The sequence below is a fragment of the Papilio machaon genome, chromosome 5 (genome assembly GCF_912999745.1).
Source record: "Papilio machaon chromosome 5, ilPapMach1.1, whole genome shotgun sequence".
NCBI lineage: Eukaryota > Metazoa > Arthropoda > Insecta > Lepidoptera > Papilionidae > Papilio > Papilio machaon.
Window position 1 is genome coordinate 6,364,493 of NC_059990.1, and position 24,356 is coordinate 6,388,848.

Below are 24,356 nucleotides of genomic sequence, written 5' to 3' on the forward strand. Positions count from 1 at the left end.
TTTCCATTTCCATAAGAATCGAGTATAAGAAGAAACAAAAAATCCCATATTGCCATATTCCTGTTTTTCAAGGTGAAGACATTTTTTTAATGCAGAAAACGATGTAGCGTTCGTATTAAGCATACTTGTACATTACGAATAGTAAATGATTGATAAACCTAAACATTATTTATTATTATAACGATACACCTCTATAAAGACACGAGATTTTGATCCTCATGTTCTACATTAGAAAATATTGAGGTACTCGTAGAAATATATTTTTTTAGTAACGAAACATTCTCCTGGTAACAACTTAAAGTGGTATGTTGCAATGATCTCATAGATGTAAGATCTACATATAAGATAATTTACATATTAATTATTAAGATGATATTAAGATATGTATCATTATCTTCCTGGCCTTATCTCACTCACGTGGGGACCGAGCTCAAGGTTTTAAAAACCTTAAAGTTTTGACTTAATCTTTTACAGCTTGTTGTACCTGTTTCCAATATTAACATATTTATGTAGGATAAAATGAACTGTTTCAATCTATTCATTTTAGGTCACTGTGTCTAGTTTTATTGGTCTAGCTAGAATTATGGAACGTGTTTTAAATAAAGACGCATTTGTCTTGATATTGATTTACTATGTGACTCAACAGTGTTAGTAAACGAAGCTCAATGAATCTTGAGTGTAATTGTTTATTATTTTCGATAAATTTAGAATACTACGACGTTAAATGTTCTGATCATGTAATGTGATAACTTAAAGATTATCAGTTTCGGACAATTAATGATTGATATATTTGAATATAAGTACTTAAATTTATAATCAAGTGTCTTAAGACATTTTTTGCTGGAATGATACACACACTCTGCTTGGGGGCGATGAATAATATTTTGTAGTACTTATGTATTTTTGATTTACCTTTTTTCAAGGCACACAATAAATAGGTGTAATAAATAGTCCGTCTCATAAAAAGAAAGTAAGAAATATTAAAATAACTATAGTTATTGGCATCTGTTCCTATTTACACATTCCGTGCTAGAAGTCGGGCGAATATTTAATTACGGTTCTTGCTTGTCGTCCTTCGTGCGCTTTTCAAATACTTTATCAAACAACTTAATCAATAATTTACAGATAATATCGTGTTGTAGGACAAGTTGCTTGTGTCCTGGTGGTATTATTTAGCACAGTAGGAATACGAAAAGGGTTTGAAATAAATCGTAGGCGTAAATAAACATACCCTATAATTGTTTATTCCATTTTGCTATTAAATTTTTCAATGATATCAAATACAGTAACAGTGCAGCCTGAAACTAAACTACCTAAGCCGAATATGACAATCAAAATATTCTTCCACAATATCCAGTTGTATTTCCCGAGATTCTCCCAACGAAAGACCGTCTCTATGATGCCAGGTATGATGAGACCGAGAATGGAATAGAAAAATGCTCCAACTATGTTGATAATTTGCTCCAACATTGGTAATGCTATACCGATGCCACCTAAAACAATTTACTTTTTATAATTAAGATAACAAAAGAGCATTAACTTTTTAATACCGGGTATTTCTATGTTGGATTTTTTGTTGTCAATGGGTTTTCACTGGCGTAACATATATCTTTTCAAGGATAAAGATATGAATGTTATTTTCAATATTATATTTCGGCCCTGAACACCAACGCTAAGGTTAAGATGAACATTTCACTCGTAAGCTTACTTTGATTTGGTAACAAAATAAAGTTTACCTGAAAAGCACACAACAGCAATCCGTGCAACAACTTGCGTGATTGACCTGTAGTTCTCTTTAATATGAGGCTCAGTGTACTTTGTGAATATATCCAGTACAACATAGAAATGCAGTGGATATGTGAAAAGAATAGACAAAGCTATGAATACCTTCGCACAAATTGCTGGCCTGTGAAAAAATATTACGTTAAATAAGTTACAAACAGAAAATAAAGAAAAATATTGACTTTTAGATTTGCCCTTTTCAATTTTGCAAATTTTATTTACTACTAGCTTTTACCCGCGACTTCGTCCGCGCGGAATAAAAAAAATGCTCACAAGATAAAAAAGTTCTTATGTCCGTCTCCTAGTTCTAAGCTACCTCCCCATCAATTTTCAACTAAATCAGTTCGACCGATCTTGAGTTATAAACAGTGTAACTAACACGACTTTCTTTTATATATATAGATTTTATTTTTATTTTCGCGGACTCATTTTTGGTTATTGTGCTTCATGTTATGGGTAGAAGAATAAACTGTTATGAAGGTTTTGATGTAATAAAGTTGTATCAAATAATGATTTTTAATCAACTATGTAAAAATATCTGAACTGGTTCAAAGGCAACAAATTATCTCTTAATTATTAATTTACCAATCGTCTATAGGTAGATTTAATGTGATTGATCCTCTCAGAGCATCCCCATATCTGAAGTACCCGAAAAGGCCCAATGTTGTGTATAATATCATGATGAGTGTCATGGCAATGACTAGGACTCCTCGACAGCCAAGGAAGTGTTGAGGTTTCTTCATGGAGTTCTCCACGGGCATGACCACACCCATGCCTTCCATCGCGAATATTACTGTTCTAGAAAACATTAAGTAAGAATAGAGGCAATAGGTGTTACAGTAGTATTTGGATGAAGACGGATTAAAATCAGATATAATAGCAATCTATGGAACAATGAAATATGACTGGAACTTGACTATATATAGCTCATTAAATTTCAAACAATTACTGCGAAAGGATAAAGTTGTTAATTTTCATGAATAATATCTAATTTGGTTCCACTTTTAATGTAATTTATTCATTAGTTTGAGTAGGTGGAGTGCGTCATAATCATAATGCCTTTGTAAATAGCAATAGCATAATATGACATTTTATCAGGCGCTTTTGTTTACTTCAAAGATCAGTGAATCTAACAAGATAACGACACTGGTGGTAATTTTAAAATATTTACTTACGAGAGAAAAACTGGAAATCTGGCACCATCTCCAACTAGTTTTTTATCAGCGAAATTTATTTCATCTTTAAAAATATAGTACAAGCAAATAGCAAACGTTGCGACTAGCAAAATGTTAGCAAGCAAAGAGAAAGGCGCCAACCACTTTAAATATCTGATTTGGCACATCAAACATAGTGGGACCAGCAGAATCAAACAATAATATTCTACTGGTAAATCTACAGTTGTTACGTATCGGTCGAAAATCTGTAAAAAATAATAATTCCTATTCAAATTACATTGTTATTTATCCATACACATTTAACAGTCACACTATTCAAACTAAATTAAATCCAGTTACAAAGTTTTAACAAACTTATCGTTTGGATTGATGATTGATCGTTGACAAAAAGGAGTACACATTTGAATACTAATGTACTTGTACTAAGTGCACTTACTTGTTTAACTGAATCAGCTATTAGTACCGTAAATATGCAACATACTCCGACATAAGTAAAGACCAATGAAAATTCCGCGAATATGCTGAAATAAACACACCGATTAATAAATAAAATATATTTCTAAAAGACAAGTATTTCTTAATTTATTGTTTATTTAGTATACTTTCAAAAATTTTTTTTAAAACACCAAATTTTCATGCGTCATATCACTTTTACATATTCAGACCTTGGCTTAAATAGAAATCGTAACAATTATTTTACATGTTATTAATTCAAAACGATGTACTCATTGTAACTAATAAAAAGTGCTGTCTGTTTCTGATAAAATAAATGATTTTCAATTTAAGGCGCGATACATACATAACAGTATTTTATAGTACGAGTAGAACACGTAGATAATGTAGCAAATGTATTACCTTGCCCATTTGGCGTACGGTCGTATTTGTTTTGGACCAACTTCGAAAGCGACTTTACAAGTCTCAGCATATCCCAATAAAGGCTTTCTCACAACACGACAACAACCGTGCGATGTCTCCACCTGGAAATTAAAAGTTTAGTTTAAATAATCTATACTTGTAAAGAGGGAAATATTTGATTTCTTATTTATTTGCATTGAATAGGCTCCGAAAGTACTGAACCGATTTGAAAAATTCTTTCAGTATTGGGAAGCTACACTATCCTCACGGCTATAGGCTTTATTTACTACCATTTTTTTTTAAATCAAGAGCAGTAAATACGATGAAGTCGCGAAGTATGGTGTTTAGTAGAACAGTTGATGTTTTTGAAGAAGCTAAAGTTCGGAGTTTTGTAGACATCCCTTATAACCATACAGTCTGAATGGCTTATGGTAGTCAGTAGGGCTTATTGTTTTTTTATTTCTTCCATCTATACCTTTTTATTGTATTTCTACAGTTCTATAATTAGGTATTACTATTGCATGAATTTGCAAAAGTATAATTTAACTGTAATAGGTACTCACAAAAATATATACACAGTGGCAACATATAAATGCTATGACGACTGTACAAACAATTCCCAAAGCCCATCCTGAGTTAGCGAATGCCAGAGGAATTGCGAGTAGTCCTGAACCTAGAGATGCTTTGATCAAATTTGCTAATGATCTTATATCTCTGAAATATACACAAGTAAAATAAATAACAATAAATTAATTGATATTTTATAGTGTTAAAGTTTAAATAGCAACCGAGATTCTAAAGGGTGTATTAAACATGACATTGTAAATTAGAACGCAAGATAAAATCACACGTAACTTCAGCAATTCTAAAGTATAATAATAAAAATATATAAAAACAAATATAAAGGAATCTAAAATAAAAATTTAGCGAATTTTTGACTAAAGAACTATTAAAGGATGTTATTTATCAAAATTAAAAAAAAAAACTATTTCTATTTATTCACATAGAGTTTAAAATCGGGGAGAACAAAGTCTAAAATATTTTAAAAAGTTATGATTTTTGATATTTATGAGCCAACTTACGAATTTGGTTTTTTCACATTCCGATGTTCAAACGGATTGTAGTCCTGTCCTGTTGAATTGTCTTTTATTTCCATTTTAATTCATCACTGAGTCACGAAATACATAGAATTCTTTTTAAATTCACAACAAACAACACGTAATATCCATCGAAATACTAAAAAAATGTCGCAGTACTCAAGTTTACTTCAGCATAAATGATATTAATTTAAATAGACTAACATGTTTATTGCTTTAATCGTCACTCTTGAAGGTAGAACAAGATAAACGAAGTATTGTGTGACTTACATGTCAACAGCAAGGATTATAAACAAGTGTTGACACAAATGTAATACTGTTGAATGTTCCTACCACTTCTTCTACTTAAAATACAAGGAATTAGTGTCAATTATTTCAATGGAATTGAATGTAAATAATTAACATTATTTGCACTAACATGTTCTTAGAATATTGTCTGGTATATTCGTTAATAATCGGTTGTTGCTAATCGGTTGTTCTTACTGATCAGCTCGACATTGCATTTGCGGAAGGACGTTAGTTCCCTAGTAGTCCTAGGTAGTACCGCAACTACCACGGAGAGAGCACCGAACATTTGTTTGGAACGATTTCAGCCATCGAGTTGCGCCATCGGACGACATTACAAACTGCCAGGTACCATTTGCACCTTCTGATGGTTGGCAATCAACGCTACTTGCTAATTGTAATGCTACTCTAAAGAGGTTTTAAGGTTTTTCATATTATTTCACCAAAGAGCCTACCTAACAATTTTATTTTTTAAAAGGCAATGGCGATGTTCATTGTTACCAGTGTTAAAAAATAAGCTTATTTTCTAAGTTAATCCTAATCATATGGAATGAAACAAACTTTACTATATTATAATTTTATTAACTTTGCATCTAAAATAAATTATCGCTTACAAAATAATCAGTTATGTTAAAAAAAACAAGTATCTTTCACGCCTTCACAATATTGGAGATATTCACAATAGGGACAAGCAAATTTCACTGAGTTATATTAAATTCTGTAGTTCGTAATTCCTTAGTGATTATAAAAGTAACCATAGTAATAGTGAGCTGGAAATAAATTTCTGCGTCTAGAAAGTTCACAGAAATCATAATTATGTTTTAACATAATCATGATTTAACAACAATGTCTATCTTTTGTAAGTAACGCTAAATTTATTATTATCTTAAAGGCTTAATATTCGCCATACCATATTATGAGATTCGTTTCTTAATAATTCTATACAGTTTTCTTGTTTAATATTTCAATTATGTCCAATACGGTGACTGTGCAACCCGATATTAATGTTCCGAAGCCGAATATTATAATTATCAGATTCTTCCAAAGGATCCATTTAAATTTGCCGAGCTTCTCCCATCGAAAGACAGTCTCTAAAGTGGCTGGAATTATGAGGCCGAGTATTGAATAGAAGCAAGCGCCAACGATGTTTATTATCTGTTCCAGTAAAGGTAATGCAATGCCGATTCCAACTGAAATAAAAATAAGTACATTGTATCATGTTTTCAATCATAAAATTATACGCCATTTTTGTATCCATTTAAATATACATTCATCATAGTTAGTTTTATCAGAAAATATAATTATACTTGACGGTTCTATTATCGAACCGTAATTTTGGCGATTTGTGGCAAAATCTCCTCAGTCTTACAAATAAAAAATACTCGTACTGGTTATCAAACAACTTATTTTATAAACAACTTTTTATATGTGATTGAAAACAAGTTTTAGGTATATGTGATTGATTGCCCTATGATTTAGTTATGATAAGTAAATTGTCTTACCACAGAATCCAACACCGACAATTCTGGCAAATACCTCGGTGACGTTGCGATAATCGTCTTTGATGTACCGATCGGTGTGCTTTTTGAAAATATCAAACACAACATAGAACTGCAGTGGATAGGTGAAGAATATAGATAAAGCTATGAAGGCTTTGGCACAAATTGCAGGCCTAAAAAATAACAATTGTTAGTTTTGATTATTTGTTTGTTCTGGATAAACTTAAGAAGTATGGAGTAGCTTTTAACATTTATTCACCAATAGAAAGCACTTCTGTTAACGAATAGGTAAGCTTCGTGTATTTTATTAATTGTTGTCATTTTTGTAAAATTTAAACAACTATCCAATATTTTAATTCAATGTAAATGTTAGAAAATCACTTTTAGATGTGGAAAATTACATAGAAGGATTCTAAAGTACTATGTAATCTGTTAAAAATGAAACTATAAATTGTGTATAGTTAACTTGGTTTTAGTAAATGTGAAATTTACCAGTCATCCAAAGGCAAATTTAAAGTTATCGATCCTCTAAGAACATCCCCGTATCGAAAGTATCCGAATAAGCCGAGAGTGCTATAGAAAAATACAATCGCGGTCATTGCCACGACGAGCACGCTCGGGCAGCCGAGGAAATGCTGGGGCTTCTTCATTGCGTTCTCCACAGGCATTACCACGCCGATGCCTTCCATTGCGAATATTACGGTACTAAAACATAAAGAGCATTTTTTATAAAATGTAGAAGGTAACGAATGATCAAGAGGTCATCTGATTTCAAAAACATTTTGAACACTACCTATAGAAATTTGCAAGAAGTTAAAAGGTAGCAGTTACGGTGACAATTAATTAATAAAGAAAAGGGTATAATGCCTTTTCTGCATGTCGTCGTTCCTAGAAGACTCGAATAGAGGAAGAGTAGTATTCATAAGTATTTGACAATATTTTTTATCTACAGTTATTTCTAACTTTTCGCTTTTTATCACAAGTGTAATTAAATGGGCAGTTCAAATATAAGATATACATAGTGGCTTCGAATCTGAGAGCAAATATTTGTGAGGTGTCCAAATGTTTGCCTAGCTAGCAACACTTTGCTACAAGGTAACAATAATATCTAATTATTTTACTTACGACACAAACGCTGGAAATCTCCAAGGATCGCCAGCTATCTTTTTATCGGCTAAAGTGATTTCACTACCGAAGATGTAATACAAGCAGATCAAATATGTCAACATAAGGAATATATTAGCCAGGAATGAGAATACTGCGAGCCATTTTAGATATCTTACTTGACAGAGTAAGCATATAGGACCTAAAATAATTAGGCAGTAATATTCTACTGGTAAAATTACAGAGGGAACATATCTATCGATCAGCTAAAACAGAAGAAAGAAATTAATTAATATCAATTATCAATGATTAATTAATTAATTAAGATTAATTCATTGATTAATTAATTAATTCTTTGATTAATCAATTAATTCTTTGATTAATTAATTAATTCTTTGATTAATTAATTAATTCTTTGATTAATTAATTTATTCAATGATTAGGTTTAGTCACTTACTTGCTTAATAGAATCTGATATGAGTACGCTGTAAATACAACATACACCAACATATGTGGAGACCAAAGCGAATTCACTAAATATTCTGAAACAATAAGAAGATTTGATATAGAGTTAATTTAGGACGTTTGAATATTCTGATCACTTCGTGGTAAAAACGTTATTTCTAACACACAAACAACTATTTCTAAAATACGCATCATATTCAATTAAGCTCTTTATAAGCTTTTAGTAAATTATTTATTCTCTAATATGAATGATAATTATCTGCATGAGAAGAGGTTATATTTTAATGTCTTGCATTTTTATTATAGTCCTGTATTCATTTTACAAAACAAATTCGGAAGCTGCCAAACCGCTTGGGTATCGTAAATACACAAAATTAATTCCTCTCTCTTATCTTATGTATCACACTTACATTTTAAATTTTAATATCCTTTTTTTTAATTTGATTACGATCGCATTTTACGCTCTTGTAAGTACAGTAAAAAAGTCTCTTTTCTTTGTAAATGCAAAGTTTATGTTATATCACTTTCAATACGTGAACAACTCGCTATTTAATTGCTGGTTGGTCCCGTTAGTTCTTTTTAAACTGTTATTAAAAATAAATGAAAAAATGTAACTTAATAACTGTATTATAAAATATCTACTTACTTTGCGAATTTAGCATAAGATCTAATTTTTTTCGGTCCATTTGTAAATACACTTTTCGCTGTTTCTGCGTATCCGAGTAAGGGCTTTTTTTCTAATTTGCAACATCCCCGTGAAGTTTTTACCTGAAACATTTATTAGTTTTATATTTCTAAATACATGAAAGGGATGAAAATATGATTTTGTATTATTTTATAGCCTGTAAACCCAAGGTTAGATGATTTGAAATAATAAGTCATAATCTGGGAGCTAAAAATTTGGACAAGAATAATTCTGTTAGTATCAAAGAGATAAAAAAACATAAGTTTGAAAACAATTTGGCGTACTAATTTAATTGAAGGCAAAATAAAACATTTTCTGTCACAACTTTCCAAATACAACATTTTATAATAATAATAATTATTATTTAAAATTTTTATTTACCAGTATGTGGACACAGTGTCCACAGATTATGCCAATAATTAAAGTACCGACTATACCGACACCCCATCCCGCATTCGCAAACGCCAAAGGACCTGCTAAAAGTCCTGAACCTAAAGAAGCTTTTATCAGATTTGTAGTCGATCTTACATCTCTGAAACAAGATTTAAATAATACATAAAATATCATAAGTCAAAACAGTGCTCACTTAAAAAAAAGTTGCTCACTTTTTTCAGATATTTCATTGCTAGCTGTCACCCGCGGCTACGTCCGCGCGGAATTAAAGAAACTTAATTAGTAACCTATGTGTACTTCCAGTCTATGTTCTACATTTATTCGAGATCCGTTGAACAGTTCTGTAGATACCTATAGATTCCCAAACATCCAACCAAATATCCAAACTTTTGTATTTATAATATTAGTAACATTATCCCTAGTTTGGTTTCCTTAAAAAATTGAGATTAGAATATGTTTTTATACAAATAATACAACTTGGTAAGTAATATATCCGTTATGTTAATCTATCAGTGGAAACCAACGTTTAGATTATCTTAGAAGTGGCATTTAATTTTAATTTAGCTTTGGTAATTACAAAGTAAACAATGCTACACAAATTTATCAAAGTATTTTGAAACATTTTATAAAGACAAGTTCATACATCATTATGCATTGTGAAAGATTTTTTGTTTTAGTCATGGTAACTAATGGCAAACCTTGACCTCATTCAAGCTATAAAGTTGTAAGAAACAAACATTATAATGCATTTGAATATTGTGTAAGGTCATAAAATAGGAAACATTGTTGGATTTCAGTTCTGATTCGACAACTAAATCACATTTCTGGTTATCTTACAAATATTATAAATGCGAATGTATGGATGTTTGAAGGTATCTTCGGAACGTCTCAACCGACCTATATATACAAATAATTTATTTTTTTAAATTAGCGCGGACGAAGTCATGGGCAAAAATTATAAAACAATGTAAACTAAGTTGTTTTTAAATGTTTCGTGCAACATCACTATTGCTATTGGAATCGCTTAATATTGTCTATTAATTTTTAAATACTTAGATAATTATGTTGTTAGTTCTAATCTGTAACATTTTGGTTAATGATAAATTTATTCAGTACATTTTAATAATTAGGCACGCTAATTTGCTTTAAACTGCGACCACTTTTGGGACTCTTATGCGTAAGACTAAGGGACAATGGAACAGTTTCCTCTCCTTCGTGTGTTTAATTACTGAAGGTCATGCTTATCTTGAAATACCGCAATTATTTTCTTAATTCATTTCATATTGTATTATTACTGCATATTACTTAAGCTCAAAAATGCGAACGAATGAAAATACCTGTTTTGAACATTCTTGCTTGCAATAATTACAGTGTACGCGTGAAGGTCGTCTTTTGTTTTGTAAATATTGGATAAGTTAGCACTTTGGATGTTAAATCAATTTTTTTTCTGACAACTTTGGGATTGAATTTTAATCTTATTCTTTGTTAAACGTAAAAACTTCGTAAGTTTTTGTGTAAATATAATGTGTGTACTTTTTATTATCATGAGAAACGTATTGTATTGTGTTTTTTTAAAGAATTTCTGAATACAATATTTAGAACTGATTAATTATGACAGATATGCACAATCAGGGTTTAACAAGTGCAAAAAGAATTGCCACATTTTCATTATTAAAAGATAAAGGATCTAATATTTGTCTCATGTTAAATGATTATCAAAAACAGCACCAACACTGACAGAAGTGTAGTTTATTTAAATATATATGTTTTAATTATATGCACTTTGAGAGAGGAAAACAAGTTGTCAAGGACATTTCCATTAAATACGCCATTTTGTATTTTAAGGTTGCAAACGAGCGAGCGGCCACCTGAGTACTCCGAAATAGCGAAGCGACCGCTGTTTATAGACATCCGATATTGCAGATACGTTGCTTACTTTTAATCGATGGTGGAGGGGTCGTACAGAAAGATTTATCTTCCTTAGTCACACTTCATCCGTCAAATCCACTTCTTATAAGAAATAGGGTAGGAAGGAAAAAAGGACACCCGCCTTCTATGTGGTCGTGGTATTTCACCGGTCGAGTGGATCAACCATTTATGCAACAGATGTTGTTGTAGGCGTTTATCACTAGTTTAGACGTATAATGAAAAATCTCTGATGCCATGCTATCTCTATGGTAGCCATAAATGATACGGATTTAAGGGATTAACTCAATGTAATTTTAAACAATTTCTCGTGTGATACATTGCCTAAATTATTTTCTTATCGCGACACATTTATAGCTATAAAAAGTAATTAGTTAATACCTGTTTTTTGTTCATTTGAGTAATTTTATCAGTGTGTTACAGTTAATAGTTTCTTTTCAGCTTCAACTAAGTAAATTAAATCGTGTTTATAATAAAACATATGTTTTCTATTTATTTAGATTGACGTTGTATATTATATAAAATATTGTTTTTGTACATATATTAGTTTTTCTCGAATATTTTATATCTTAAATCTATTTGAATATTGTTTTTGAAAACAATCTAATGTAGCTGATATAATATTCCATTTCAAATAATGCAAAATGCATGCATAAAGAATGCATTCAATCAATTATATAATAAAAAAAATACAAAACAAAACACTTACGAACTTGGTTTTTCAACTTTCCGATGTTCAAATGGATTGTAATCCGTTTTAATATCAACATCTGTTTTATTGTCACACATTTTTAAATTATAAACTTTTGTAAACAGAATTCATTTACATGAGGGTAACAAAAATAACGTCTATCTGTCACCGCTATTCACAATACAGTATTTACTTGGAGTCATCAACGTTTCGGCGCAGAACATTTAAGTACTGAATGTATTAAATCCGTGAATATTTCGAGAGGTAATTACCGTCGCTTTACGATCATTCCACCGAGGTAGCCTTCCGCGAGAAAATTATAATGACAATTTATATAACTTAAGGTATTAAGATAATGACGATAAGAAAATCACGCTCAAGTGTTATTTGCTTCGGAATGCCGCTTTGTTATAAACGCAAACAATCTAAACAAGGTGTATTAGCTTACATGAGGCCTTTATCTTTTCTTGACATGCGATACACTCAAAAGTTAATGTTACAAACTCAAAAACTACGGGGTAGTTTTTAATTTAAAAAAAAAAAATGGTACTAAACGGGAACGATTCCACATCAAACTAATGAAGAATCACGAAAATCAAATCGTAAATCTTAGCGTTTTTTGTGTACACAGATAAAACGCCTGTAAACTTTGAAAACTTTCTTGAAGTCGGTTAATGAAAGCTGTTATTTTTCTCCTATATTGTGGTAACATTTTCCCGGGTTATGGAATATGTTTGTATTTATGAATGTCTTATTCATTGAAAATAACTAATGTAAGCGGTTTGAAATAATTAATCTTTAAACGATGTAGGCAATGATTATTATTATCTCAATTTTTTATTCAAATTATTATCCTACGATCTTATTATGTCTATGAATTAATATTAGATTTAAAAATATTTTCTGTTTTATTTCTTCTTGCTTGTACCAACCGGCATTTTTCACTGTCGATACACATTGTGCAAAACACTGGCCATCTCTGTCACACTTATTTGAAAAGACAGAGATGTCATATTTGTACCGCGGTAATATCAGTTACTACTTATGTTTTTACTACTAACTGTAATTAAATTGAAATTCTTAATTAGCAGTAATCATTTCGATGGCTCCTACGTAAACTATCGTAATCCATAATTTTATTATTTTCACTTTTTGTTTTTTTTTTTTTTAAATATATATGGTGGTTACTATGTAGTCTGTGTTAATTTGGGTTGTCTATAAACATTGGTTGAATATTATTTTTTTATTTATGATTGAACTCATGCACGTTTAAAAATTATAAATACAAGTACAACGAAACACCTTAGGACTTTTAAAATAATAGTAATAAACATTTAAAATACTATAAACAACGTTACTACGATACAACTTTGTAAATAAAATAAAAAATAAATATTAATAAAACCATATGTAATAAAGAAACCACAACGATTTATTTAAATACAACGTTTCAAATAACCTATTCTTTGTTGTTAAAAGAAACCGCAGTAAAAGTAAGACATCGTGTTAGAACTATAATTTAAAAATAAACGTTACTGTCGGTTTCCACTGGCCAAACAACACATATTGTAAACAAACTTCGATAACAGTGTCACTCTCACCGGCTCATGAGTTTAATCAGAACCTTAAACCAAAGACAAAGTATAATTTATGCTAAAACTCGTAAATTACAAAATATTTATGTCGCACCACTTTTTCCACATAATTTTATAACAATTACTTTGTTTTTTTCTCACATTTTGTGTGGACATGTGTGGAATTTGATATGCCTCTGTTGACTTAATTTAAGCTTACAATCGAAACGAAGGATATGTATTTCGTGTTCAATTAATTGCACTTCGTATTGATGTTGATTGATGGCTTCACAATGAATTGACAGATTCGTGGTTTCCATTTCAACATAATTATGACAAACGTAATCAACAAAATGTTGGTGCAGAATGTCACAACTTGTTTGCATTAGTATGTTTCGATTGTAGCGAAACTTGTATTGACACATATTATCACAACTAGATGTGATATATGTGTAATAATTTTAGTTAGCTACTAGCTTTTACCCGCGACTCCGTCCGCGCGGAATAAAAAAAATAGAAAACGGGGTAAAAATTATCCTATGTCCGTTTCCTGGTTCTAAGCTACCAGCCCACCAATTTTCAGTCAAATCGATTCAGCCGTTCTTGAGTTTTAAATAGTGTAACTAACACGACTTTCTTTTATATATATAGATTAGATATGTACTCTTAACTAGTTGTCTCGCGCAACTCCGTCCACGCTGTATTAAAAAAAAACTGTGTTCTTCTAGAATGTGTTCTACATATAAAACCCAACTTTGTCGAAATCCTTGCAGCCTTCCTGGAGATACCTTGTAACAAACATCCATCCATCCATCGTACCGTAAAATAAGATATAGATGTCTTCGTTCCAGATTTTCTTTGTTATTCCTTATGCGAAATTAACATAAATATGTAATTTTATGTTGTCATTATAATAGGTCTATGTTTAAAAGGTTTGAATAAAAATATCACATTGCTTGAACAAATTTATTAGAAAAGTAAAAACAAAAATTATCAATAATTGGTGCTTAGAAGTAGACGTATGTTGTTTAATAAAACTACAACGAGAAGACATGATAGAGAGGTATGTTAAAACATTAACAAACTTAGATTTATATATTATATATAACTAGCAAAGTGTACTCCGCCAGTTGTAATTTGCTCTGGAAAATCATAAAGACTCGATATGTTGAATATCAAACGAGTGCGTTTAAAAATTAACGTGTTATATTTTGTTTATATTTCAACAAATTGTAAAGGATTTATTAGTATTCACATTTTTTAGATGTTTTTTTTCTTTGCATTTAATAACGAATCGCGAACTGGCAGCTGACACTGAAAACAGTGTCACCTTTACGAAAAATAACACAGCACGTTGTGAATGAATTCGTTCGATATGCAATTTGCTGAGGCTTTACGGTTTGCCGTTGCAAAATTCTAATTGTTCATATATTTAAAAAAAATTGAAATAACAACCATTAACACTTTTTATACAATTTATATTCTAGCTTTTAAACAACATACTCAACTACATTTCTACGTGCGTAAGAAACCACTCACACAATCACATTTGCTTATAAACAGATTCACAGATTTAAGGTTTTTCCAAATCATACACGTTGACATGCAATCACACACAATCGCACTAATACACAAATGACGGTTTACACATCCTCATACATACAAGAAAAATATAGACCAAATTTAATAGAATAAAAAAAAGCAATTAAAAAAATTCAACACTACAACATAATAGTATACATTTCCTATTAAAGTACTTTTAGTACTATTTGATCTCATTGCGTATGTACTAAATGTAAAAAATAACATGTATGTGTAAAATTATATTTTTCAATATACTACCATACAATTATGCTATATAAAGTTATTTATTTCAATATTGTCGACCGTTAACACGTCCTTGAACAGTAGATCTGATCCACCATGGCGATTTGTCAAAGGTGAATGGATCGTTTGTGCTTGATCTGGTGGACACAGTCAGCGGATACGACCCACGATGTAAATCGATAAAACGTCTGTCGTCGTATGATTGATCGGGTATGGTTCGGCTATATGATCTTAGACGTTGACCATTTAAAGAAACCGAAGGGAAGTATGATCGCGAAGGATAATTCACTGAGAGGCCGTATAACGAAGTTTCCGGAATAGATGGAGCCAGTGATTGTGAGGGTAAAGGTGTGGAAATAGCAAATGAAGGTGGTTCACATACAGTACCTTCAATCATATTGGAAAGAGGGGAAGTAAAGATTCTGAAATTAATATCACTGTAGTCTAATTCAGCTTCCAAAAACACCGGCATGCGGTCGGAAAGTACCCAAACGTTTTTGTCGTCGTCTATTTTAACATCACAGGGGAAGACGAGGCCTACATCATCTTTATCTGCTATCGCAGTATTTTCTGGTTTCAAAGGTAAGGACGAGCTCCAGCAACCGATAGCGTTTTGATCGATCAAATTGTATAATTGTACTCCCGTATCGCTCATTACCTTGGAAGTGGTATGTCCATTTGGTCCCCTGTTTCCTACCACTTTGAAATCATTGAATTTTGCTGCTTTTACCATAGATTCATCTCTAAGAATACGGGTAGAGACAGCAAATTCTGTATGACTTGACAGCGGGCTGAAGTAAAGGGTTCTAAAACCGTCTGCCCCAGGAGGAGATGTAGTTATACCGAAGATACCCTCCGCGCCCCATTGGAAGTTAAGACCTGCGATGTTGAAATCACCAACCAATGGGTCAGGCATGAAGTAGCTATGGCTGAATCTCCAAGATTTGTTTTGTTCCCAGGAATAAACAATGAGTCCGTATCCTAACTCATCAGAGAAATATGCGAAGGTGTCATCACAGGTTGGTCCTTCGTCTAAGGCGATGTTAGCGATAAAAGTAGAGGCAACGATATCTTCTGGACGGAAAACATATTTCCGAATGCGGGTATTCGTATTGAGATCGTACACATTCAGTGTGTAAGGACATACGTTGGTCACATTAGGATCTGAAACAAATAATTGAAAAAATATTGTAAAATTATACTTATAAACATTGTACAACATTCCAAATTGATTAAAATAAAAAGCGGAAAAAAATAAAACGTATTCTCACCATATCCATAAGTTCCAACGTCTAATACCCAGAGTCTGTCGCATTTATCGGCCTTAATTCGGTACACTGTGTTGAGTCCGGTGTCACAGTTGCCTACTTCGTTCTCTTCGAAACTGGGGTAAGGTGTTAGTTTAGGGGAAGATTCATGGGGCGCGTCGAGTGGTATGTAGTTCAAAGTGGCGGGAATACCTGAAACCAGTAAATACTAGTGATTAATAAAGATTAATAAAAACATCTTTGTGCTTTCTGAATTCACATAAATTTTATTGGGAAAAGAAATCCTATGATAAATTTAACTTCAATTCCTGCAATCTTGATTGACTGCCATTTATATACAAAATAATATTCTGATGCTAATTTCTTTATTTACAGTATAACTAAATTTAAAAGAGACCTACAAAGTTTCCATATTTTTAAGTAAATTTAAAACGAAAACTATCTTTTTTTACGTAAAACTGATCATGATTTGGATTTATTACTGTATGTTGTATTTGTAATATTAATTTCGTGGCTATATTAAATGCGACATGTGTTGACATTGCTAGTATCAGGTTGCTAAAATGTTAATATTTTATTGTCTTTGTATTTATTCATAGTATTAACTCAGGTGTAATTACTTTACTTTGAGTTACTTCTTTAAAATAATTCAAAATAATCTTATTGGTTCTTTACCTTGAAAAGAATTTGGAAACTAAATATGTGAGTACTGATTTATACTAATACATAATTATAAATTTTTTAAACTTTCCACTTTCAAAAATTGCTATAAAAATCCGTTATATGTAAAACTATCCGATCAGGTAAATCATGGAACAGATTACGTTTAGTTATTAAAAAAATCACCAGTAGTATCATAATTAGATCTTTATCGGTATACGTAATTATTATTGTATGATAATTTTATTATGTGTTAATTAATAATAATTTTAAAATTATGTTTACTCTTAAACTTAAATGTTATTTAGTTCACTTAAGTGTAAATGTCACTGTTTTTATTAAAATTAAACATTACCGTTTTAATTATGAAACAAAATACCCACGACGTTAGGTCTCAAAATCAAAAACTAGACACAAAAGTGTTGAATTAATTATTTATTTCGATTTTAAAAGGTATTGTTTATCTTTGTTGTGATGTAATTTGAATTTTAAAAGTGATTTAAATACAAATTTTGGAGGGAAATAGACCGCACATAGACTGCCTTCTTCCGTTTTAAATCGCCGACCGTTTCCACTGCCCAAACAGCTGCATAAAACGTACCGTTGTTTTTCTTTGTTTTATAAAGAATGAGAGAAATGATATGTTTTTTAATTTTGAAACCGTCACTATTTATTTAATAATATGTTGTTTAGTTTTCAAAACAGCTTGAGGCAAACTCCGTAAGCATTGGATTAAAAAACACTTAATAAATAGGCTATGTATACTTTCAGACCATGTTCTACATCTGTGCAAAATATCTTTAAGATCCGTTGAGCCGTTCCAGAGATACTTTCAAACAAACATCCATCCATCCATCCATCTAAACATTCGCATTTATAATGTTATACCTATTTTATCCAAAAATCGATTATTTGATCGTATATATAAACGGTCACTTCGCTATTTAGGCGAATTCGTTTGCAACCTTGAAGAATTTTTGTGTCCAAAAATATAAAAGTGAATATAGTCAAATCTTGTATGTATGTAATACATCTGGCTAACAGCGTGTTATGAGTTCCATAAAATTCTGTTGCTATGGAGAGAGCAAAAAATCTGAAGCGTAACTCAACACATTTCATCGCCGTAACATTGTTATGTTAAACAGTTGCGTAAAAGACCAGACAGTGACTGAAAAGAGGGCGTTGCCCTATTAATTTCAATATCATGATTTCTAAAAAAATTCACCGATGTTTCATCACGCGTATTATAAAATGTTTATACTTATGCACTAATTACGTGCATCGGAAAATCAGTATCCTGCAACTGGTTTGATTTATACGCACAAACAGGGTGTGGCACAATAATGTTTGTAACAGCGAATCAGTTTTTCTTAATGAATAAAATACAGTGATGTAAAGTTACTATTACAAGAGCGAGTTAAACTCTAGCGTGAATTGTCCGACCGTTTCCACTGCCCAAACAGCTGCATAAAACGTACCGTTGTTTTTCTTTGTTTTATAAAGAATGAGAGAAATGATATGTTTTTGCATGAGTATTACAACAGTGGTAACATTTTTACTTTTATTGAAAACATTCTGTGTTCGGTCTTGTTTATTGAAAACTAAAATATTTTAACAATATTTATTGACTCTATTTAATGGACCGTTATGCATGAGTTCAATTACGTTAAAAAACACCGCCTAGTTAAAAAAATAACTGAAAGTCGAACAATTAAGAACAATGAAAAAGAATTTCAATGCCAATTTCTTGTGCAATTTTAATAAACAATAATGTGTAAAAGATTTATTTTCTGCATCCTACATTTAAAATTATAAAATTGAATCTAAACTTATTGATAGTACTTATTATTGATAGTTAGAAGTAGTACTTACTTATTGATAGTTATATGAATAGTATCTGAAAATACAATCAGAAACATTGAGAAAAAGCTTATATGTATTAATTTAATGTATTCGTGCTGAAATTTATTTTTACATGTATTAGGTCTCGTTTATATTTCACGTCTCACTAACATATAGGATTATTATTTCATAATTGACTTCGTTGAAAGCTCTTGCTCCAAGAATCTATAGAAGGCCACACTTTGGTTTTTTTTTAATAAGAGAAGGAAAACTTTGGGGGGTCCAGAAACTAGTCGGTGCGGTCACCGGACGATACGTGAGTTTAAGTCGTACTTAATTAATTTATTATTATGTTTCACGAAAGTTTAAACAATTTATGAGAAGGAGGTAAATGAGAAGCTATGACACCGAGGTGATCATCGACGCCCATGGACAAAAAACAAAGGAACTGCAGTTGCCGTTGCCGTAAACTTACTTGTTCGTAGGTTCTTTTATTTAGGACCATCTTACGTTACTAAACCTTCACGTTATGATACAAACTTTTCTCTTCATAGGTCAACGATTCTAAGAACACTGTTCTACCTAAAAACGCTTATTAGGGTAAAATTACGCAGAAGCTTTGATGTTATGGTCTTTAAATTGAACTAGTTATATCAAAAATTTTAAGTATTCGAAAAGTGTTTTGTAATCGGAAGTCTTATTATGCACCCACATTTCAATTTAATATATGGTTGGCTCTGTATACTTTCTCTTTCTAGAGGCACCATTTTTTTTTCGAAATGAAAGCGATGAAGCTGACAAAATACCTGATATGGATTGTGAAATATTTTGGAAATGGATTAATGTTTTAGTGTTTTGATCTTGGTAAATAAGTTTTACAAGGCTACGAATAACCAACAATTATCATTAAGAAGTTGTCCTGAACTCTCGATGTTTTTTTTACAAATTTACTTGATTTCGTTGTATTTTCGGCTAATGAAACGATAAATAAATGAGTCATATTGTTAAAACGATGAATAATTGTGAATTTTTCATTTTACGTTCGAAAATAATAAACTCTTTTTTTAATTATTTAACCAGTTCATATTATATATAGTTAACGTCATGACTTATTTGTTTTGAAAATATTTGTTTGAATTATGATTTATAATGAAAAAAAAATTAATGATCAATTATCGATATGAAACATTTCACATTTGTCCTTAAAGACATTTTAATTAATTTTTAATTGGTTAAACACCAATATTTTACTTGGTTTTAATCTTTTAATGGATGCATTTAATTTTACTAGATTTTTTGTTGATTAAATGAAGCGTTATTCATTTTATTTCATTGTCGTAATAAAATTAAATTCACTATTTGCTAATTTAAAACAATGAGATCTCACTAATATTGACACGCAGTAAAAAAATACCAATCAAATGACATTTAACTTAGCAGAATCGGTACAGTCTTTTGAACTATAGGACGTTAGAAAAGAATTAATATAACACAAAAAACACACATACACGCGAAAGAGCTCCCGAGGAAGACCCTTTAAAGTTAGTCGGGTAAAAAGAATATGGATTTACCATTACTGTTAAAAACATCGCATAGCCGTAGGATCTGTTATATTTTTTTATCATTAATGCCGTTTAACTATTTTTATTGCTTCGAGAAGATAGTATATAAAGATCTCTTTAAAAAAAAAAACAATTTTTTCAATAAAAAAAATAAATTTCCAATATTTAAAACCTTGATAAGGTTAAGAAACCTGATTTCTTTAATGAGATGAAAGATAAATCTGAGGTATGTGTTCATTATCAACTTTTTCATTTCAATTTTTACGAAACTAATTGCTTTGAATGTGTAATAAATTATTAAATAAAATGACTCAGATAGTAAACAAACTTAAGTAAAAAAAATCGGCTTCCTAAAACCACGAACAAAATAATGAGTATTGTACATCCTGTAGATACATACCAGGTCGCCAACGCGGTACACTGACGAATAGCTTATTCTTCCATCGTTCAATACCAACTGGAAGGGCGTTTTCTCGTATCAAAGCACCCGATAAAATAGCTTCTTGTTTCAGATATTCATTCGGGTAGTTCCAATCCATTGCATTCCATGAAAACACCTCTTGCAGCTTCACAGCCGCGGACGCGTAGGCCACCAAGCCCAAGAATAAAAGTTTCGTCAGCATTTTTAATCTAGGACAGAAAAATGTAATTGTTAGTCGTATTAAGAATTCCATTGTAATTTTGAGGTATTTAATAATTGTCTTATTAAAATATTTTGAATGCCTATTAAAAAAACTAGAGCAAATAAACTTAATTTCGGGTTTTTTGGTTTGGCATAGAAATTGTAATTTTTGGTAGGTCAACGTTTAAACTAAATAGGACAATCGAAGGTCGGCTTAAAAGAAACTGTGACTATTCGAATTTTGATATATGCAATACCTTTACTTTTTTGTTGGTAATTATATACGGTAAAAGCAAGCTAATGGAACGAAATCTCAACTGTTTCGTTACTTAAATGTTGATATTTTACTAATTAGTATAACGATTTTCCGGCGATCTGAATTGAGTTTAAAAAAAGGAGATAAGTATGAGTTAACTACAAGCTTGAGCTCGATACTGTTATTTTTAATAACGTTAGATTAATTCAAAATTTTACGTACATTTAGATCGACATCTATGTTTTAGAAAGCGATTTTTGTTTAATAAATTATAATATCGAAATTTTTCTTAAAAATGTATTTGTTTCGAAACCGAGACAGCCACCAAATAGCCATTGTTTCACTTAACCTGATACCTTACGGTCAACGCGCTACTAGGGAAAGTCAAAAAGGTGAACTACTAAATGTTGTATGTTTTTTTGGTTTTTTAATTGCATTGTTTTTGCACTTAAATTTTTGAATGATTTTAGTCAGAACTGGTCATGCAAGAATTTATCAAAACCCGTTTTATGTTTATAGGTCGAAATAAAAATTAAGCGGTTTCGGCCTATAATTGTTTTTCACTAAGTTTTTACACAAATTTTTGACAATAAGGAAAATCTTTTTTAATTTTAATGTAATATTATTTAAACATTAAATGATGACTTTTTAACATAAAGGTAATTCTACACCTAAAACAATAAATACGAAAAAGGTAAACTCAAAAAAATATCAAACATTAACATAGAAATTCGCAAAAAACCTCACCTCACGAAGATTAGCCTTTTATATCGTAATTAAATCGATTTGATTTAATCGTCGTAAGAGTACCGTTTCTTACGAAAATTATTTTAGGAAAAAAACCACGAATGTTTTAGGTTTTAAAATGTACGAATACAATACGAAAACGCAAAAACATTCAAACAAAAACACTTTTGAAAATAAAAAAAAAAATTGATTACAGAAAATTGTAAGTATCATTACATTAGAAAATTTACTGTTTTATAAAGTACTCCAAATGATCTAGATTGGCGATATCCGAGTTAGGCCATAAATCAAGTCTAGAAGTTGGCGCACTTAATTATAGCAACGTTGGTACCGACAGTTTGCCATTAGAAATGTGTGTCACAGTAAGTACATACTAGCCTTAATAACAACAAATAATATGCAATTTATATCGAAAGGAAATTTTTTGAAATTATATTTCAACTCGGCTTTATAAATTTTATAGTTCAAAATTAAGTAAAAAAACACATCGATAGCACGACCACAACTTTATCTCCTAATTTTTTTCTTATGAATCTATAAATTTGTTTATTTAATTACCGAAATTGTTATTATTTATTAGAAGATTATTATTTCTAAGTAATGTTTAGTTTTTAAATCTAACTACTCTCTATATGTCGGACAATTCACTCTCATTTCTCAAACCAAAACAAACGATAGTAATGTTACGTTAACAGTATCTGTTGTAAACGCACAATAAAATGATTGAAATCTTATATGTTAATGTGTGGTTAATAACTGATTACGTACGGTGTACCAGTGCCGTTAATGTTCACTGCGGCAGTTCGGTTAAGACTAACTTCCAGCGACTTACCCCCGACTATATAAAACCTTACCGCGATTTCCCCAACTAGCAAACACAGAAGAAATTGTTGTAGAGTTAAGCATTGCATAGATAGGTTTAGATATTTCTCACAATTTCCGTGCGTGAAGATGCTTCTATTTACTTTATGTTTATATTTATTAATGTTTATTTAAAACATCTTTGAATTTATATTTGGAATCTTATCCTAGGTTTAAGCTTCTGACTTAGTTTTGAATGTCAGTATTTAACGAGTCCTTTGATGTTATTTATTTTGTCAATTTACATATATTTAAAAATCAGTCGTATATAATACATTTCCATTGAGAGAATACTATACAATTTTATATAAGTTAAATTAAATGAAATGTAAAAAAATATAAAAAAATTAAAATGGTACTGTCTAAAAGTTTTATGTGAGAAACATTTTCAAAAACGTTACATAAAGGCCCGCATTTTGATTGTCCAATCTATAAATCTAAGTTAAACTAGTTAGCATATCTGCATGTATAAAAAATCTGATTTTATTAATTTTGCAACATTTTGTGCTTAATTTCGGGAAATATGAAACGATCAAAATTAAAAAAAAAAATCTACTTCTTTAGTTTATGTCGCGATATGCTGAACTTAGACTTAGGACCGACACAGAGATAGGAACAGATCATTGACCGGTTTTGTGACCCACCTACGCTGCAAGGACCTGTATAGGTTGTCATTCTAGGGCTCATCGATCCCTTTGGCCATTCAAAGTTTCAGCAATGATATCCAGGGCCAGTTTAGGTTTTAAAAGTCGGTTGCTAAATCGCTTAAAAAAATCCTGGGAATCGCTTCATTTTTGATGCGATCTTGCAAAAATTTCTCCGCCACTTTGAGTGATTTTGATCCTATTTTACATATCATGTTTGCAAATTTTTATTATTAAAAACCGTTTCATTAATTACAATACACTTAAATAAAAATACAAAACAGAAAACTCACTTAATTATGGAAACTGGAATGTTTTAATAAAAATCATAATCCCGTTCCGTAAAAAAGTCTTAGAAGAACACGTTTCACGTTACGTTCCAATAATGCGTAACCTTGAAAACAGTGCGTAGTTCACAGCTAAGTAGTGTTTAGAAATTAAATTGGCACTGGATCACGCTAGTTAACGAGTATACTGTGGAGAAATTACTGGGTCATTCTAACGTAGGGTTGAAAAGCGTTAAATAGACGCAGGAG

At 30.8% G+C, this 24,356-nt stretch overlaps 3 protein-coding genes across 3 annotated transcripts; all 3 read right to left on the reverse strand.

Moving 5' to 3' along the window:
• Positions 1–1,237: 1,237 nt before the first annotated feature.
• Positions 1,238–5,131, reverse strand: LOC106713533 (proton-coupled amino acid transporter-like protein pathetic). Its single transcript, XM_045678068.1, has 8 exons — positions 4,895–5,131; positions 4,376–4,526; positions 3,813–3,934; positions 3,394–3,478; positions 2,958–3,202; positions 2,368–2,580; positions 1,737–1,906; positions 1,238–1,493 (listed from the first exon to the last, which is right to left on the reverse strand). Exons 1-8 carry the CDS (start codon positions 4,966–4,968, stop codon positions 1,243–1,245), a joined length of 1,311 nt encoding a protein of 436 aa, XP_045534024.1. The 5' UTR covers positions 4,969–5,131; the 3' UTR covers positions 1,238–1,242.
• A 714-nt stretch (positions 5,132–5,845) lies between these two features.
• LOC106713527 (proton-coupled amino acid transporter-like protein pathetic) lies at positions 5,846–12,375 on the reverse strand. The gene is made up of 8 exons (XM_014506341.2): positions 11,976–12,375; positions 9,329–9,479; positions 8,909–9,030; positions 8,255–8,339; positions 7,819–8,063; positions 7,186–7,398; positions 6,697–6,866; positions 5,846–6,384 (listed from the first exon to the last, which is right to left on the reverse strand). The coding sequence occupies exons 1-8, from the start codon at positions 12,053–12,055 to the stop codon at positions 6,134–6,136; spliced, it is 1,317 nt and encodes a 438-aa protein (XP_014361827.2). The 5' UTR covers positions 12,056–12,375; the 3' UTR covers positions 5,846–6,133.
• A 2,385-nt stretch (positions 12,376–14,760) lies between these two features.
• On the reverse strand, positions 14,761–23,125 carry LOC106713552 (protein yellow). The gene is made up of 4 exons (XM_014506376.2): positions 23,084–23,125; positions 21,091–21,320; positions 16,630–16,818; positions 14,761–16,522 (listed from the first exon to the last, which is right to left on the reverse strand). Exons 2-4 carry the CDS (start codon positions 21,311–21,313, stop codon positions 15,405–15,407), a joined length of 1,530 nt encoding a protein of 509 aa, XP_014361862.2. The 5' UTR covers positions 21,314–21,320; positions 23,084–23,125; the 3' UTR covers positions 14,761–15,404.
• Positions 23,126–24,356: the final 1,231 nt, after the last annotated feature.